General features: G+C 33.8%; 1 protein-coding gene across 25 annotated transcripts in view; it reads left to right on the top strand.

Moving 5' to 3' along the window:
- Tlk (Tousled-like kinase) overlaps positions 1-7,196 on the top strand; it is a 91,191-nt gene extending 83,995 nt beyond the window's left edge. For 24 of the 25 annotated variants that reach the window (XM_031994650.2, XM_031994649.2, XM_031994648.2 and 21 more), the window contains 3 exons: positions 1,837-1,948; positions 2,051-2,158; positions 2,252-7,196. In XM_031994650.2, the coding sequence (XP_031850510.1) occupies positions 1,837-1,948; positions 2,051-2,158; positions 2,252-2,464 (433 nt within the window). In that variant the 3' untranslated portion in view covers positions 2,465-7,196. The remainder of the gene's footprint in view (positions 1-1,836; positions 1,949-2,050; positions 2,159-2,251) is intronic. The other variant, XM_031994657.2, reaches the window with a different exon arrangement.
- The last annotated feature ends 9,776 nt before the right edge of the window (positions 7,197-16,972 follow it).

The following is a 16,972-nucleotide window of genomic DNA, read 5'->3' as shown; positions in this document are numbered from 1 at the left end:
TGGATAATAATCTTGTTTGCTAAAGCAATCCGTCGTTGGATCATGTACGGATTTTTATATATTCGTGAGAAATTTAAAAGTCTTTAATTCCATAGAATGTATGCGATACGAAAAACTATAAAATACCCAAAGTGTAAAGCTTTTTATAATATTTGTCAGTAAAAAGCATTATCTATTATTTTATTTTGCTAATTACTCTTTTAAAAATTTGTGAATGTCATAAAGATCCGCAGTCCAATGATAATGTTGACTTACATGTCTTTCTTGGAAGAATGTCTTTTTGAATAACGTAAAATAACTTAATGTAATAAGATTATTATAAATTTATATCTCTTATATAAAAATCCAATGCTGTTTTTGTCACCTGGATAAAATGTTATAAATATAATTTCAAAAGAACATACACAAAAAATTTATAAGATACAACACTGTTGTGCTGTTTTGTTGTATTTAGTTTTATTATATTCTATGTAACATTCACCTCCTACTTGAAATATAAATATCGGGTCGTCTGGAAAGTTCGTGCCGAGTTTCGGTAGTTGGCATAAGGAAAGATCTAAATATATTAGTATGATTAAAAATAAATGCGTACATATTCTAAAAGACGGTACTTCAGGCATATTTGGAAAAAGTTTGGTTACGATACGTTAATTTTTGTCAGTTGTATACGCCTTTGAAAATGGAAGCAAAGTGCATTATAGGCATTTAATGCTTTTCTTTTACCGGAAAGGCAAAAATGCCACATAAGCGGCAAACAAGATATGCGCTGTTTATGGCGAAGATGCTGTAGCTGAAAGAACTGTGCAGAAGTGGTTTGCTAGGTTTAAAGCTGGTGATTTCAACTTTGAAGATCAAGAACGCCTGGGTAGGCCGTCCACCACAGATGAAGATCAGATTAAAACACTGATCGAGAATAACCCACGTTATCGACACGTGAATTGTTAAATAATAGCAGAAATGTTAAAAATATTAAAATCCATCATCCACGAGCATTTTGTGAAGCTTGGCTACACAAACCGTTTTGATGTATAGGTTTCCCACGATTTAACGGAGAAAAATCTGATGGATTGCATTTCCATTTGCGACTCGCTCTACAAACGCAACGAGAAGATACCATTTTTGAAGCAAGTAGTGACGGGGGATGAAAAATGCATCATTTATAATAATATTAAGCGAAAAAGGTGTTGGGGAAAGCGGAATGAACCACCTTTAGCCACCCCAAAAATCGGTCTTCATCCTAAGAAGGTCATGCTCTGTGCCTGGTGGGATTGGAAAGGAATCCTGCATTATGAGCTTTTACCAAACAACGAAACGATGAATTCAGAAAAGTGTTGCTCCCAATTAGACGTATTAAAGACAGCAATTGAACAAAAACGTCTAGAAATAGCGAATCGGAAGGGCGTCGAGATAATTCAATTCTGTGGTCGAGATAAAAAATCATGTAGAAAAGTTTTTCGCCGAAAAACCTGAGAGGTTCTGGAAGGAAGAAATTTTCAAGTTGCCTGAAAGATGGAGAAAGGTTGTGAAATAGAATGGCACCTATATAATTTAATACGTGTATACCAAAATTTAAATGAGCTGCGTTTCAATTTTCCTTCAAAATCGGCACGAACTTTCCGGACAATCGAATATAATGACTCACCAGTTAGTTGATCGTCATGATATAATTAGTAGAAGATCATTATAAAATTTTACCAGTAAAGATTACTACAATAAAATTGTATTGTAACTAATTAGATATAACAAATGCCAGCTAATAAACAGCATTGTATGTACTTAAATGTATCGATAGTTCTCCAAAGTAAAAGAATACAAATGTTTTGTGTGATTTTTTAGGTATCTTCCACCAGAGTGTTTTGTCATTGGCAAAAATCCTCCTAAAATATCGTCAAAAGTTGATGTATGGAGTGTAGGTGTTATATTCTACCAATGTCTATATGGTAAAAAGGTATGATTGATGATTATATTATTATTTCAATGTCTTTTATTTCTTTTATGATATTAATCGAACGAATTTTAATTTTAAACTCTGAACCTGGCATTCTTTCAGCCTTTTGGACATAATCAGTCACAAGCTACAATTTTAGAGGAAAACACAATTCTGAAAGCTACAGAAGTTCAATTTGCAAATAAACCAACTGTTAGCAACGAAGCAAAGGTACACAACTTATTATTTATTTAGTTGAATTTAAATATGTTTTAATCGAGTAAAAAATTTGAAGGAAAACATTAACATATTGCGACGTTTCAGAGTTTCATAAGAAGTTGCCTAGCGTATAGGAAAGAAGAACGTATAGATGTATTGACATTAGCTAAACACGAATATCTTCAACCTCCAGTGCCAAAACATGGCCGTCAAGCGAATAATCAGCAGCAGCAACAGCAACAACAGATTCAACAACAACAACAAACTTCATTTAGCATTGGCATGTTTAGTGGAATGAACGCGTCCAGCAGTTCGTAGTGGAAAGGAACTAAAGACAAAATCTTTGATATGCTAATACATGCCAAATCTTGAACACTGAATTGCACACCATCTCATCTTAGGAAAATAGCAACTGCTATAATGAACTGTAAATACTAAAAACCCGGATAGTATCACCATCACCAATACCACGATTACCACTACCACTCCACTACCATTATCACCACCACCTCCACCACTTCTACAACTATACTTACAGGCCGACTATATAAAATATTGCGAGAGATGCGAGACTGGTCGCCGCAAGTCCAGGAGCTTGCGTCTTTCTACAAGACAAGCTACGTTATTCAGCATGACAAAAAAATGTTGTGTTCGTAAATATTCAATTGTATTATCGTTCCTTGTATCAAACAGTGAGCTGACTTGATAATAGTGTTTAAAAAGAAATAAGAGAAACAGAAAAAACATGTGATAAGTCATTGTGAATTGAAGTGAAGTTCAAATTAAGAAGAAAAGGAAACAAAGGAGTACGGCAACGGGAGTCATTGGAAGTGAATTACTCGGTGAACAAAGAGAGCAATGGAAGATTAAATATCCGAAGTAAAGCGCGTTAAAGCAGTTAGAGGGACTTTGCTTTCGCGGAGACGTTCCTCTCTTCTGAAGTTACGTATGCATGAATGAATGTGACGAAAGATTGTTAAAACTAGCGTGCGTGTATATATTTATACTATATATATATACTAATAAATTCGATATAATATATATATATGGTGTAAAGAAAAGGACAGCATTGACAGTGAAAAAATAACTGTGTTGGATCCTCGCATGACCTCCGTGCAGCCAAGTATTCCATGAATATTTGACTGCACATCATGTTACTTTATTCAAATATTAACATTATTACTTATATCATGACTAATAACGATTAACATACACGAGGAGATTTGGTTGGTTGTTCCTATTCTGAAACGAGTGGGCTTTATCTATACTGGATTGATTGATCTAAGGTTTGAATGTAAAGAACGTAAAAGAATCACGATGCTCCCAAATGAAAAAGAAACTTATAGAATCGTAGTCCACTGCTTATTATACGCCCTTGTGCACGAGTACATTTTTAATCCAGAATTTCCTGATAGAGTGGCTCCTTTTCTTTTTTTCCGAGAGTGGACTTCGGCGCATTGATTATGATCTTACATTTTCGTGATATATATCAATTTGTATAATCAGGCGTTAAAAAATTTTAAGGTAAAAGTCATAATACTGTACCGACCTGATTATTATTTCTTTATTCATAATTTGTTTTATATATGTACGTTATATATAGATAATTATGGAATAGAAGACTAAGTTATTTTATCAAGTGCCCTTGCTTTGTATTATAGTCGCGTCTGTCGACAAACTGCAGCTTTTGGGAGTAATAGAGAGTTGTTAAAATGTTGTAAGTTGTTGGTACAATGTGGGCACGGTATTGATGAAAATTCAGTACCAACGTGATTGGCAAAGTATGATCGGAGGAGAATACATTACAAGTCTGAACAGAGTCTACTACTAGATACATCGCTTCTATTCTAAAAGCCAACCGTTCCTGCTTCCCTCTCCTATTTCTCTTATTTTTTAAATTTATCCGCGTCTCGAGAAAACGTATACTTTTTAATCCCTTTGTGAGGAAGTGCTTTTTGTAAACTAAATTGAAAGATATATGCTAGTCAGAGGCTGAGTTCATTCATTTCATTTTAGTATAAAGATTTATTTATAATTACTTTTTTGTACAACTTAAGCATTCATTACAACCAAGCAAAGATTTTTTAGTTCGCACGAAGGGTTCCGGTTTAGAGTAACCATTAAAATTTATTTATAATATTTACGCCTATTTTATCGTAGTTAAAAGTGACAGATGTGCATACTACTTTTGGATAAAAGAGTAAGTATACTTTGGCCAGTAGATTTTACGAAAACCACTTCTTTTAGACAAAAAGAAAAGTATCGTTTTTAGATGACGAGGGTTAAAACGTTAGAAAATTAAATAATTCAATAAAGGAAGATAAAACGATGAAAAAATCATTTAACAAGCATTTACTCCATAAAGTCTCATCTGAGATTATTTGTAACGATAAAGGGAAAAAAATAATGAAACTACACCGATTAGTCTTTATATGTTTTTGCGATACAAACAATTTTGCATTTGTATATAATGAAAATTCCTTGAAAACGTATCGTTAATAAAATTATCAAATGCATGTATTAGGAAACAAATTTTTAATTCGAAGATTTAAGATTTTTTCACAGAGGATTCATTGCACAAAGATCCTGATAATTATCCGGTCGAAGGTATTGTTTAAAGGGTATGGGTTTTCTTAATGGCCAAAAGTATTACATAATAATATTTTCAGCTCTACATGTACTTGTAATTGTACATGATACAGTTCGGAATATTATTATGCATGTCGACAGAGAAGTCATTCTAAGAATTAGGGAGTTACATTTTGAACAAACAGTACACCTTTTTTTATTGCCCCTGCGTATCAGCATAGTCACGATCTTCCTCATAAACAACAGGAATTGCGTCGAGGATGGTGTATGAAACGTTATAGCAATAAATTTACGTATTTGTGTATAATTTAAAGTTAGTAAACTTATTAATTAAATATAAATCACGCATAACGTTGTATATTTTCCCTATTATATCATGTGTATATATGTATTTTTTTTCTTTTTTAAGAAAACAATCTCAAAGTAAATACGTAGATATAAAAACTATAATTTATAAATATCATCTTTCTCGAATTATATTCGAATATTCTGACGGCCAAGAAAATTACACCCCCATGTGAACATCGAAAAATTGTTTTTACTTTGTTGCTTAAAATTTGGGCTACAAGTTATAGAATAAACTTTATTCATGAAAACGCTTCTTCAGTCTTCAGAAATAATTTATATAAATTCAAAATGTATTTTATTTATTATGTACTGTGTAAATGTGAAACAAACAAATGTGTTTTCAGGAAACATTTATAAAGAAGTATGTAACATACATATACATATATGTCATATAGTGATTGTACTATATTTTATATACATATCTATATATGTGTATATCTATGCAAGGTGTTTCGTAATATGTTGGACACTTTTGGAGAATTGATCTTACAGACTAAACTTTTTTTTTGTACCGCGACATAAGTACCACGAGAAGCATCTATAGTAAGGCAACAATCTAACGGCAGGGTAAATATTCTCATTTATTATACTACTGTAATCTACTTTTCTACTATTATTTTGTTACCGACGTACATACAAAGATATATTCAGCCAACACATAAAAACATATACCAACATTTTACATTTTCTGTATAAGTGCTAGCTAGTTCTCAAAAAGTGTACCCTTTCCTTCAATTTTGAATTACTGTAGCACTATTTGGTAATCGTGACATCATGTTGTCTTTCTTAGCCTATTTTGTTACATTTTATTATTGACTATCATGAATGACGAAGCAAAACATAAAGATAAAGAGGCTGAAATGAAAATCACATAGTAGGAAAGGTAAGTTTTTCAAATGCATAATTTTTTATGTGCGAGCAGAGTGCATTTTTATGTACTGTTCATTAGGTAACAAAATAATAGTAAAGCGATAAGTCAAATTAAGGTAGCAGTTTTGGAATGTACAATGCTTTTGGGTTGTTGTCCTTCTACGGATATTTCTAATACTTTATTCACAATATAAACAATACTTTATGTCTATAAAACTAAGTCAATGTACAATGTATTCTGCAACTGGGAAGGTTGTTCAATTAGGAAGAATATGATTCTACGAAACTAAATAACTTGAAAATATACAATAACATTTTTTCATTTGAGACCTAATTTTTCGAAAAGATCATGCCTAAGTAAGTACATAAGTAGGTATTTACTTATCGCACTCTTGAACTTGACTAACTTCTAACTGAACACAGCGGGTTGTATGTAAAAATAAGTAAGAAACCTTAGTAAAACTAAAAAAATTTTTTTTTATTTAAAACCTTATTACCGCAAAAATTATATTGTATTTTTCTGTAACAATTGCAAAATGCAATTTTGTTCGACAAATTTTCGAAACCAATGTTTTCAATAACAAGTTTCAAATGAAAAATTTTAATTTACATTTTCGACTTATTTTTTCATATAGAATCACACCTTTCCTAGTTACTTCACTAGTTACAAGATTTTTTCAGTATGTATAACAATTTCTTTTTACTATTTTAATGCTTACAACTAACTCCCCAAACATGTCTTATGTTTTATGAAACACTCTACATGTATACTAACGAGACGAATCTGTATATACAAGGCATCTCAAAAATATGAGATCTTTCGAAACACGCGTATTTCTCACACGTAAGGAAATCAAAAGATCCTGTACTATTTTACAACATGAGATTTCGTTTTCGAGATATCGATAGTTGAAAATTAAAGATATAGCTTTCGGGTTAAACAGTATACATTTATTTATGCACGTCTTTAATTTATTAACCGTTACAGAAAATATTCCAATGCGTCTTTGTTATTTTGAATATAACATATTAAATATAATCCCATTAATCAGATGATTACTATCAGATGATACTACACTTCAACTGTATTAAATAATTGAAATTTTTACTCAGTTCAATAGAATCACGATTCTCACTTTCACACGTACAAAAAAAAATATAAGTATTTTAAAATAATGTAAGACACATACATTATCATTTTTAAAAGGAGACATTTTACAGTAAATATTTGTGCACTACTGTATATAGTTCATTCGTTGTTATAAAAAATGTTCTCTATTTATGTATGTACACATTTTACTGTATTGTAATGAGTCTGCTACAAAAGGAAGTTGCAGAAGATTTCATATAGATGTTATAGCCATTTCAAAGCTTAAGATTGATGGGTGCTGATTGGTTGAACAATTTGATAAAGCATAGAAAAATAGCAAATATTGTGGCAGAAAGAAGGTATTATGACATTCATTTAACTACCTAGCGAATAAGTATCACAAGCGAACATTAAAGTAACGGTTATAGATATTTAACCCTTAAGTAGGCGGGTGGGGTGTTTCTGACACCACACGCATACTTTTTTAACACTAGAACTACCGTGCCAGTCGAAATGGCTGGTTTCAGTTTTCTTATTTCGTAAATATTGGTACCTTAAAAATATTAAATATCCTAAATGATTTGGAAAATAAATAGTTTCACTCGAATACTATAATGAATATCCGAAGAAACCGAAAAAATCTATTGCCGCTATTTTCATAAAGATTACATGTCAATCGTATTAAATGCTCGGTAGTTCTAATGTTAAGTATAATGGGCCTTAAGATGCTTGCACGCGTCTGGCCGTCTTAGTATCTCTTTAAATAATATTAAATTTTTCTGTCATAATTTCATCTCGCAAAAGAACTTTTACTGTTTTTCAATATTTTTCAAATGTTCGTCACGGAACATTCGGATTTTCGTACCTGTAACGCTCGCATATTTATTTACTAAACTGCCCTCTGTTGACATATCTGCATGTCCTTTTCATTTTCTTAACACTTTAATACCCAGTCATGCATTATCAAACACTGAGTATTGCAGAGATAAATACACAAGTTATATTCTTTGCAAATGATCGTGACACTAAACTGCTTAGACAAAAATATTTGGAACCAACGACCATAAGTTTAGTAAAATCACAGATTGTTAATTTGGCAAAAAATTTTTATTTCTTACGCTTACAAATTTTTCTTTATCATAAAGTGTCATAAAAATCTCAGCCGAGTACTAACGTTAACAAATTTCACCCGTCTATTTAAGGGTTATAATATTGTGAAGTATTTTTACAACTATGTTAACATTCGAGTTAAAGGGGTAAGGGGTTTTAACAAATATTTTGAAATCTATTGTAGATAGAAACATCATTGATTCTCATAATTTTCATAATTTTATAACAAATAATTTTTTTTATATACAGCAATACCAATTTAAATTTCCTAATGTCTCGAGTTCGACGAAACCTCATCATATTGTCAGTAGACAAGGATAGAAATATAATACAATGAAAAGAAAGGAAACGGCGGATATATATCAATAGGATGCCGTAACTGAAAAAAGTAAACATCAAATAAAGAAAATTGAACTTTCAGTATATTTCGTTTTATTATCGTAGCACCAATGGATAGCTGAGATTCTTTCGATTAAAGCGAGCCCAAACAAGATGTGAATCGGACTAATTTTACCGATTTAACATAAATAACAAAATCAAATATATGAATGCTTCGAATCGATAAAAACTAGTCCAATTTGCGTTATGCCTGGTCTCGTTTTAATTCGGAAGAATATAAACAATCCGCTAGTGTTACGTTTAACAGGTAAGGTAACAATGTTTGAAAATGAAATTTTCTGTATCGAATCTTTATCATCCTTGCTTAACGTACTGCGCCTATCTCATTTTCGCTCGTTATATCTATTCTGTTATTTTATCGAGCTGTGCTCGAGTTAATTCTCCGAAAAAAACGCTACCTTGCATCAAAGAATTTCATTGCTTGCTCACAAATTTGGTAAAATTTAAGCGGTCATTATTCGAATTTCCTTTTCATTGTTCATTATGAAAAGAACAGAATCCGATAATAAAGACAACTCTTTTCAGAACAGAACACACAATCTTACCACATATAAGGAAAGGATCACCCAAAAAGTTACACTCGGTTGAAATTTAAAGTGATTCTGGTTTAACAGATTTACATTTTTAATTAAGACTTTACATTTGTGAATTCGTCTAACATAGTCAAGGTGATTCGTTAAGTTATACAACCACTTTTGTATCTCAACGACTTGCTACATATAGAGTTCACAATACAGGTAAGATTTAGAATAGCAGTCCTAACTTTAACATACAAAAATTAATCAGGGAAACTCACTGTATGTACACGGTGGAAAGAAATGATTGTAGCACCTTGTAGCGTGATTCTACACCTTCGATTTGACGGAGATTGAGGTAAAGAAGCTGCTCCATCGTATTCTATTCATCGCGAAGGTGAATAGTTTTAGAGGAACCATGGGTTAAAAATGAACAGAGTATGATTCTTATAAATCGCTGTTGAATTTTGCATCAGAAAGTAAAGGAACGCAATATCGATTGTCCTTTTCCGATACACTCCGTCTTTAAGGTGAATGGGATCGACGTTGTTTACCGATCGGGCTGTCGCCGCGCCGTTGCCCAACTGAGAACGGCCATACCACTCGCCGACGGTCCGATCGATAAACAACGTCGATCCCATTCTCCTTAACCACTTGCGCTGGAAAGACGTGTTACGCATATCGTGATGTTTTTGTCCGAAAATTACCAATGACATATTGTACACGTTGATAGTCTTATTGGATTACATATTTCAGATTGTTCTGGAATCTACTATTTCGTACAAAATTATTGGTAAACGACATTTTTGTACATATCTGTATATAATATGCGAAGATAACATTTTTCGCACGAGATCCTGTCGAGTTTCTCAATTCGTTGCCAGCGCAAGTGATTAAGAACGGAGTGCATCAGAAAAGAACAATCGATATTGCGTTCCTTTACTTTCTGATGCAAAATTCAACAGCGATTTATAAGAATCATACTCTGTTCATTTTTAACCCATGGTTCCTCTAAAGCTATTTACCTTCGCGATGAATAGAATACGATGGAGCAGCTTCTTTACCTCAATCTCCGTCAATCTCCGTTTCGCTCTAATACGATGAGATAAATTGCGGAAACCCTCGTATAACACTGCAACTTACAACACAGTTTCGCTCCAACACGATAAGAAAATTGCGAAAACCTTTGTATAATACTGTACTTCTACAACACTAGATAACATGATTTTTGTTTAACATACTTAACCCCTTGCCGTGCAATAACGAGTGAGATTCGTGATAAAGATTTCTAGATTAATTTAACAACAATCAATGTTGTTCATTACCCACGGATCAAAGCAAAGAACTATTTTGCTATTATCAATGTATTATGTTCAAATGAAATTTCCACTTCAAGTAGAATGGACAAATTTGTTGCATTTCTTCCAAATTGTCGATAGTAAAATGTTACACGAGCTTAGTAGCGAAAGTAAATAGTACGCCAAGAGGTAAAAAACTAAATTACCTTAGAATAATGACGGGAAGGGTGATGAGGCTCATATAACAAGGTTTCACACAACACGGCATTTTCTAGGAACCTATCTACCGTGTTATAGGAGGGTTACCTGTATTCATTTTTTACCCATGGATCCTGTGAGATTATTTTCCTCCGCGATGAGTAGAATACGATGGATCATTGAAAAATGTTAACCCTTTCTTGGAAGATCAAAGAGAATTTTGCAGCAGCTTCTTTACCTCAATCTCCATCAAATCAAAGGTATAGAATCACGCTACGACAAAGAAGTACAATTATTCCTTTCTACTCTGTACATCAGCAAGCCTCGAACGTGGGTTGAGGTGTAAAAGAAGGCATAAGAAGTGAAGTTTCTGACTAAGGAAACCTCCCAGACGTATCAATAAGACAATCGACGCCGACTTGATTCATCGCAACATAGCGCAATCGTATCATACAGTAGCAATCGTACCGACCATAGGAGACCGCCGGATAATGCAGCGACGTGCACCGAACACGGAAGACCGGGGCATCATAAAATTAATGGCCCCAACACAAATTTTCCGCTCGGCCAGGTAGGTAAAGTACCATCTACTATTCATCTCTTTTCTTTGTAGTAGCGATTAGTAAGCTAAAAGTGTACAGGGGCAAGGGGAGACGTCCACTCGTGGCGCTCGGCCGGTAGTTATGGCGACTTCGTTTCGACACACTTTGTTATTGGGCAAGTTGCACAAAAAAGGATGCAAGCGAATCGGAACGCGATGAAGTGAAATGCACGAACATTGGCGTCGGATTTCATTTCGGCGTGGTGGCAGCTTTTTAGGTTTGCTGAATCCAGGAACACAGAGGCTTGGCTGTTATGTTTCTTGGCAGGAACGAGGTGGAGCGTGCGATCGATTCCCCTTGCCCCTCTGCATTTTTAGCTTGGTTTTCACTACTCGGAGAAAAAGGACAAACTATATCTATCAAGTAAACATGATCAACGCATCACCAGAATACAGTGAATAACTTTAATATTCGGACACTATGAGATTTTTACTTTGTTAGATCATAACTTTGTTTCTAACAAAATAAACAAAAAACATAATATGAGACACTATGAGATTTTTACTTTGTTAGATCATAACTTCGTTTCTAACAAAATAAACAAAAAACGTAATCAAGTATTATGTTAAGGTATGTGTCTATTAAACAATAGTATAAATTTTATTTACATAATTTATAATGGTTGTTAAATAACACGATTTAAATAAAACTCTGTCCGATTTTCATGTTACATTTTCACGTTCATTGTTTACTAGACATATACCTTAATATAATATTTGATTATGTTTTCTGTTTGTTTTGCAGCGTCACATATTTGTTACAGGTGCAATTTTATATTTTACATAAAGCAAATGAAATTAATCTTATAGATATTGTTATTTCAAATTATAAGCTACGGCATTGTATTTAGGAAATCGATAACTTGTTCCTGTTTCATTTTTTCGATATTTTGTTTAGAAGATTTATTGGTTAGAATAAAATATTACAATTGGGGAGGTCCTCGCCGAAATAAACGCTGGTAGCGAACGTGTTAAGGAGCATAGTGCACCCGAACAATCCACGCCAGGTGATTAACCTACGTTTTCAAATGGGACACGACGAGTACGTAAGCACCAAATCTATTAATTTACAGTCTTCTATATCATACCCAATGACTTCCACGTCAGAGAAGATGGTATTATCGGACAACCTTACCTAAACCAAGACAATTTCCCTATTACGAACAACAGACTGACGCTTGAGAACCAAAAATTACCTCTTTACAGCGAAATTCTAATACCCCCGCGACAAATAGGTAACGCCACTACCAAATATAACCCTAATCGTACCACGTGTTTTTATAACGAATCATACCGCGATATGACTCTCAGTCACTTATGAGAATAAAAGGAATGATTAAAGTGTTATTGTTTATAGGGCCCAAATTTTAAAAGCCCAAGAAAACTTAAAAAGTAAAAAGTTCAAATGTGACTCAGAGTCACATCGTAGTCCGATGGGTTAATAACGAACTGATGTAGTGCACATGCTTCCGGAAGATAAAGAAATATTTTGCCATAACATAGAAATAGAGGAAATGTCGATCCCGCATCGCTAAGTTGTTCAAACCGTCGTTTTTGGTTACTTCAATGTATTCCAGTTAGACCTGGATCCGCTATCTTCCATCGATCTCACGAACCACAACATTGTGCTTACGCAAGATCGAGTGCTCGACGCAAAGTCATACCAATCCTCTAACTGCCATTGCGAAAAGATTAAAAAGCACATGATCAACGTATTGGAGAAAGGTGTTATCGAACCAAGCGAACCGCTATATAACTCACCGCTTTGAATTGTGCCCAAAAGTGAAGATTCCAGCGGAAAGCGAAAATGGCGGGTAGTAGTAGATTTCAGAGAAACCAATAAACTGACAGATCACGATGCGTATCCACTGCCTCTTATAGAGGACATTGTAGCTCGGTTAGGTAACGCAACATTTTTTTCAGTTCTAGATTAAATTCAGGATTCCATCAGGTTCCGATGGACGTAAAAAAATGAATGCTTTTTTAATAAAATTCGATGGATTCGAAAAAATATGCTGTATCCTCTACCTTCGACGGTCATTTCCAATATAATAAAATGCCGTTCGGTCTGAAAAAACGCTCCAGCCATCTTTCTTCAGATGAATGATATTACATCTGACCCTCGATTTACGCAAACTTTTTTCACGCGAGCCTCTTTTTTACGCGGTAGTTTTTAAGCGCGATCTCAATTTACGTGACCTGAATTTAGTAACAGCGAATAAAATATACTTTTGTTTTATAAAATGTCATTATTATTATTTCTTTTGTTAAGCTATGTGGAATAAATATGTATTTCTAAAACTTATACCAGCTTTTCTTTTCAATATTTTGTTTTCTCTTGTACCAACAGGCTCTATTTACGTGATTTTCGTTCGCGTAAAACGAACACACGTGAAACCGATTTTCGCGTAAATCGAGGATCAGATGTACCATCTTTGGGTCGACGATCACAGAACATAATGGAAATTTAGTCATGATATGTCAAAGACTCCACAAGTTGATACTCAAAATTCAACCAGACAGTTGTCAATTTTTTATACCAGAATTAGGATACGTTAGACCGAAAATTACACAAGGGAGCGTGAAACTGAATGACGAAAAGATCGACACAGTGAAAAATTTTAATCAACTTCGAAACTTTACCAAAAATCGTTCCTCAGTCTCGTACGGTACTATCGCGAGTTCATACACAATTTTGTGAAAATTGAAATATCCCTGACTGAATTGACTTGAAAGGACGTACCGTTTATTTGGACTGACGAGCAACAGGTAGTTTTTGATATCCTCTGCTCCGAACTTTGTGAAGAACCTATCCTTAACACGTTGATTGCCATGGGGGTCACCGGTGACCCCCGACCAAATCGAATTATTCTAATTCAGTCAATTAAACGATCATTATTCGCAAATATTTCTATATTACAAATAATGTTACCTAATGCGGTAACATTCGGCAGGAGAAACGTGCAATAATAATAAAACGACTCAATGAAATTATTTAATATTACATTGCTTCCATTTTGTGTATTTTGCTACGTGAAATCGTACAGCATTCAACGTGTTAAATTCCAACCTCCTCTAAACCCTTTGCCCTAACTACCGATGTCTCCAATGATAAACTTTTGATGTTGTATTCTCGCAAGACGGTCACCCCAGCTGCTACGTGTTCCGAAAACTAAACGCAGCAGAAAGGAATTACAGCACGACCGAAAAGAAATGATTAAGGAGGGATTGTCTTTTTTCTTGGTCAAAAGTAGCGATACTTCAGGATTTTTTATTAGCAAAAGTGTAACTTTGATTAATTTGAAACTTTGTGTATGTGTTTATTGTACTTTCGTTGTGTTACGTGAATTTTTTCAGTTCAGTTCACCTAAAAATACAGTTTGTATTACCCAGGAAGTAGGACACTCCGCTTAATTGCTTCATTAACGGTTGACATGATATCTGCCCTCCAATTCATAAGAATTCAAAAATTCTGATGAGATCTTATTTTATACACATATAGTTATCGTTTGATCTACAATGAATAAAAAAAAATTATTTTTCGAGAAATGGTAACAGTTTAAACTTAGATGCTCGGTTTTTCGCAAAAAAAGTACCCAAACTTTGGGTAATTAAAAGAAAAATATACAAGTTGATTGATCCAATACTTTTTTCTAAATCATATCAACCAGCTACGAAAAAGTGGTTTCGAGAAAAACGCGTTTAAAGTTTGTAGTGCAGTTACTGAAAAAATATCAGATATTTACAACTAATAAGCTATTCCAGGTCCGTATATTATTCCTTCCTCTTGCTTGTCGAATAGATTTTTTTTATAAATTTGCCATTCTAGCCTTTGTAGGGCCTTTTTTTGTTGTTTCACGGCTTCGTCTCGCCGATCTTCTTAATCGCCACTCATCCCTAGTTGTGGCGAACCTTTATATTGATCTTCAATAACAATACCAGTATCGTCTATAATTTTTAAAATTGCATTACAGCCTTCAATAAGAATGCCTGCTGTTATAAATGATGAAATTTCAATTGTTTTTAGTCCACAATGAAAGTGTCTCGGGGCAAGTCGCCAGAGCGTCGAATTGAAACTCTCACTGTTATTTTGAGTTTCACCATCCGAACAACTTTTTAATAATTGTATTGAAGATAAATCTTCATAAAGTGATTTTACTTCTTTTGCAACATCTTCATGAAGTAATGGTACGCGGTTAAAATCTTTAAAAATACCCTCAGCTTCAGCTTTACGCAACTTACACCAACTATCAGACAATATGATAATATGTAATAGAATATGAATATCCTCTGATAGCAAAACCATAGTACAATGTTAATTGTTTAATTAATTTATCAGCTAATTTTTTTCCTCTGAGTTCTTTGGTTTTCTTTATGTTTCTTAGTTGCGATCCCATACGTTTTTCTACAGTGCCTACACATTCTTTTTTCTTGAATATAAAATCTAATTATGCTAATGTCACTGTAAATAAATTTGAACTTTACTATCAAAAAACTACGACTCCAATAACATACACGTTTTACAACAGTGCCATGGATTCTGTGAGTATCGATCGCTCGATCACTGCCGCCAAGTACATACCTTGCTTCTAAAGTCCATAACTTTGAAAATATTAAGAACTTTAACTTAAAATTTTGCAGAGATATTCTTAAAGAGTTAAACTACAAGATTTTGCAAAACACAAAAAATCGATTTTTTGACCAAAAAAAATACAATCCCCCCTTAAATATTGTTTGAGCAAAGCGAAGGCTCAGACAATATCTATGGCGTAGACGGTTCATCATTCGCACCGACCATCAATTCCATACTTGACTCTTTAACATCAAGAACCCAGTCAATCGACTAGTCCGATAGAGATCGCGACTAAAAGACTCTGAATACGACATCGAAAACGTGAAGGGACAATGCCACCACAGATGTCCTCTATCGTGTCCACATCATACGGCCAATAAATACCGACGACCTGATGAACACCGAGCACGATGGGACACAAAACAATAACGACCCTATAACCGAATCTCTGTGACCGTTGAATACAACTCATCGTTGTCCGAATGCGAACGAAAATTCCACATCGCACAGTGCGTCGTCCAAGGGACAAAATTAGAAGAACTAAGTTTTTACTGATAAAAAAGAATTATATAGGCATATTTAGAAATCAATAATAAACTAGGTAATAACGGTAAAAGAGAAAGAAAAGAGTAATAAACATGTCGAATCACTTTGACTATACAGTACTAATCATAGCAATTGTAGCGCGTCTTCCAAGAAAATCGAAATTTTTACATTGTACTACCAATATTTGTTTTGTTGTTTCAATGAAAAATGTCGCAAGTAAGCATTCTTTATTTTGTTTACTTCTGTTGCTTTTTCCCATGTATTCAAAGTGATACTTGTAATTCTAAATAGTAAATTCTTATTAACTTTCTCTAAGTTTTTCTGAAATGCTCCTCAAAACCCTTCCGTGATTTTTTCTGAATATTTTTGTTTATATCGTGAAAAAGAGCAAGCAGAAGTTAGGTGTCCGTTGCTGCAGGTTTACTTTTTATACGCATTTTTATAGGTGACTTACGTTCCTTTAAAAACGGAGATATTTAAAGCCGAGCGGTGGTCATATATATAAAAAAAGATGTTTAGGATCATGTCCCCAAGAACGTATTTCGAGGTCATCTAACTCGGTGAGGAATCGCTGATGCAAGTAATTACCATAAATACATAAAATATAATTTTTGTTCTCAAACAACATTGAATCGCCGTAACACGCATATCAGTACGTTAACTGTTTGAGTCCCAAGCGGCGCGATCGC

Source organism: Nomia melanderi, chromosome 11 (assembly GCF_051020985.1).
Source record: "Nomia melanderi isolate GNS246 chromosome 11, iyNomMela1, whole genome shotgun sequence".
Classification (NCBI taxonomy): domain Eukaryota; kingdom Metazoa; phylum Arthropoda; class Insecta; order Hymenoptera; family Halictidae; genus Nomia; species Nomia melanderi.
Note: the sequence above shows the minus strand (reverse complement) of the source record. Positions and strands in the feature narration are given on the sequence as shown.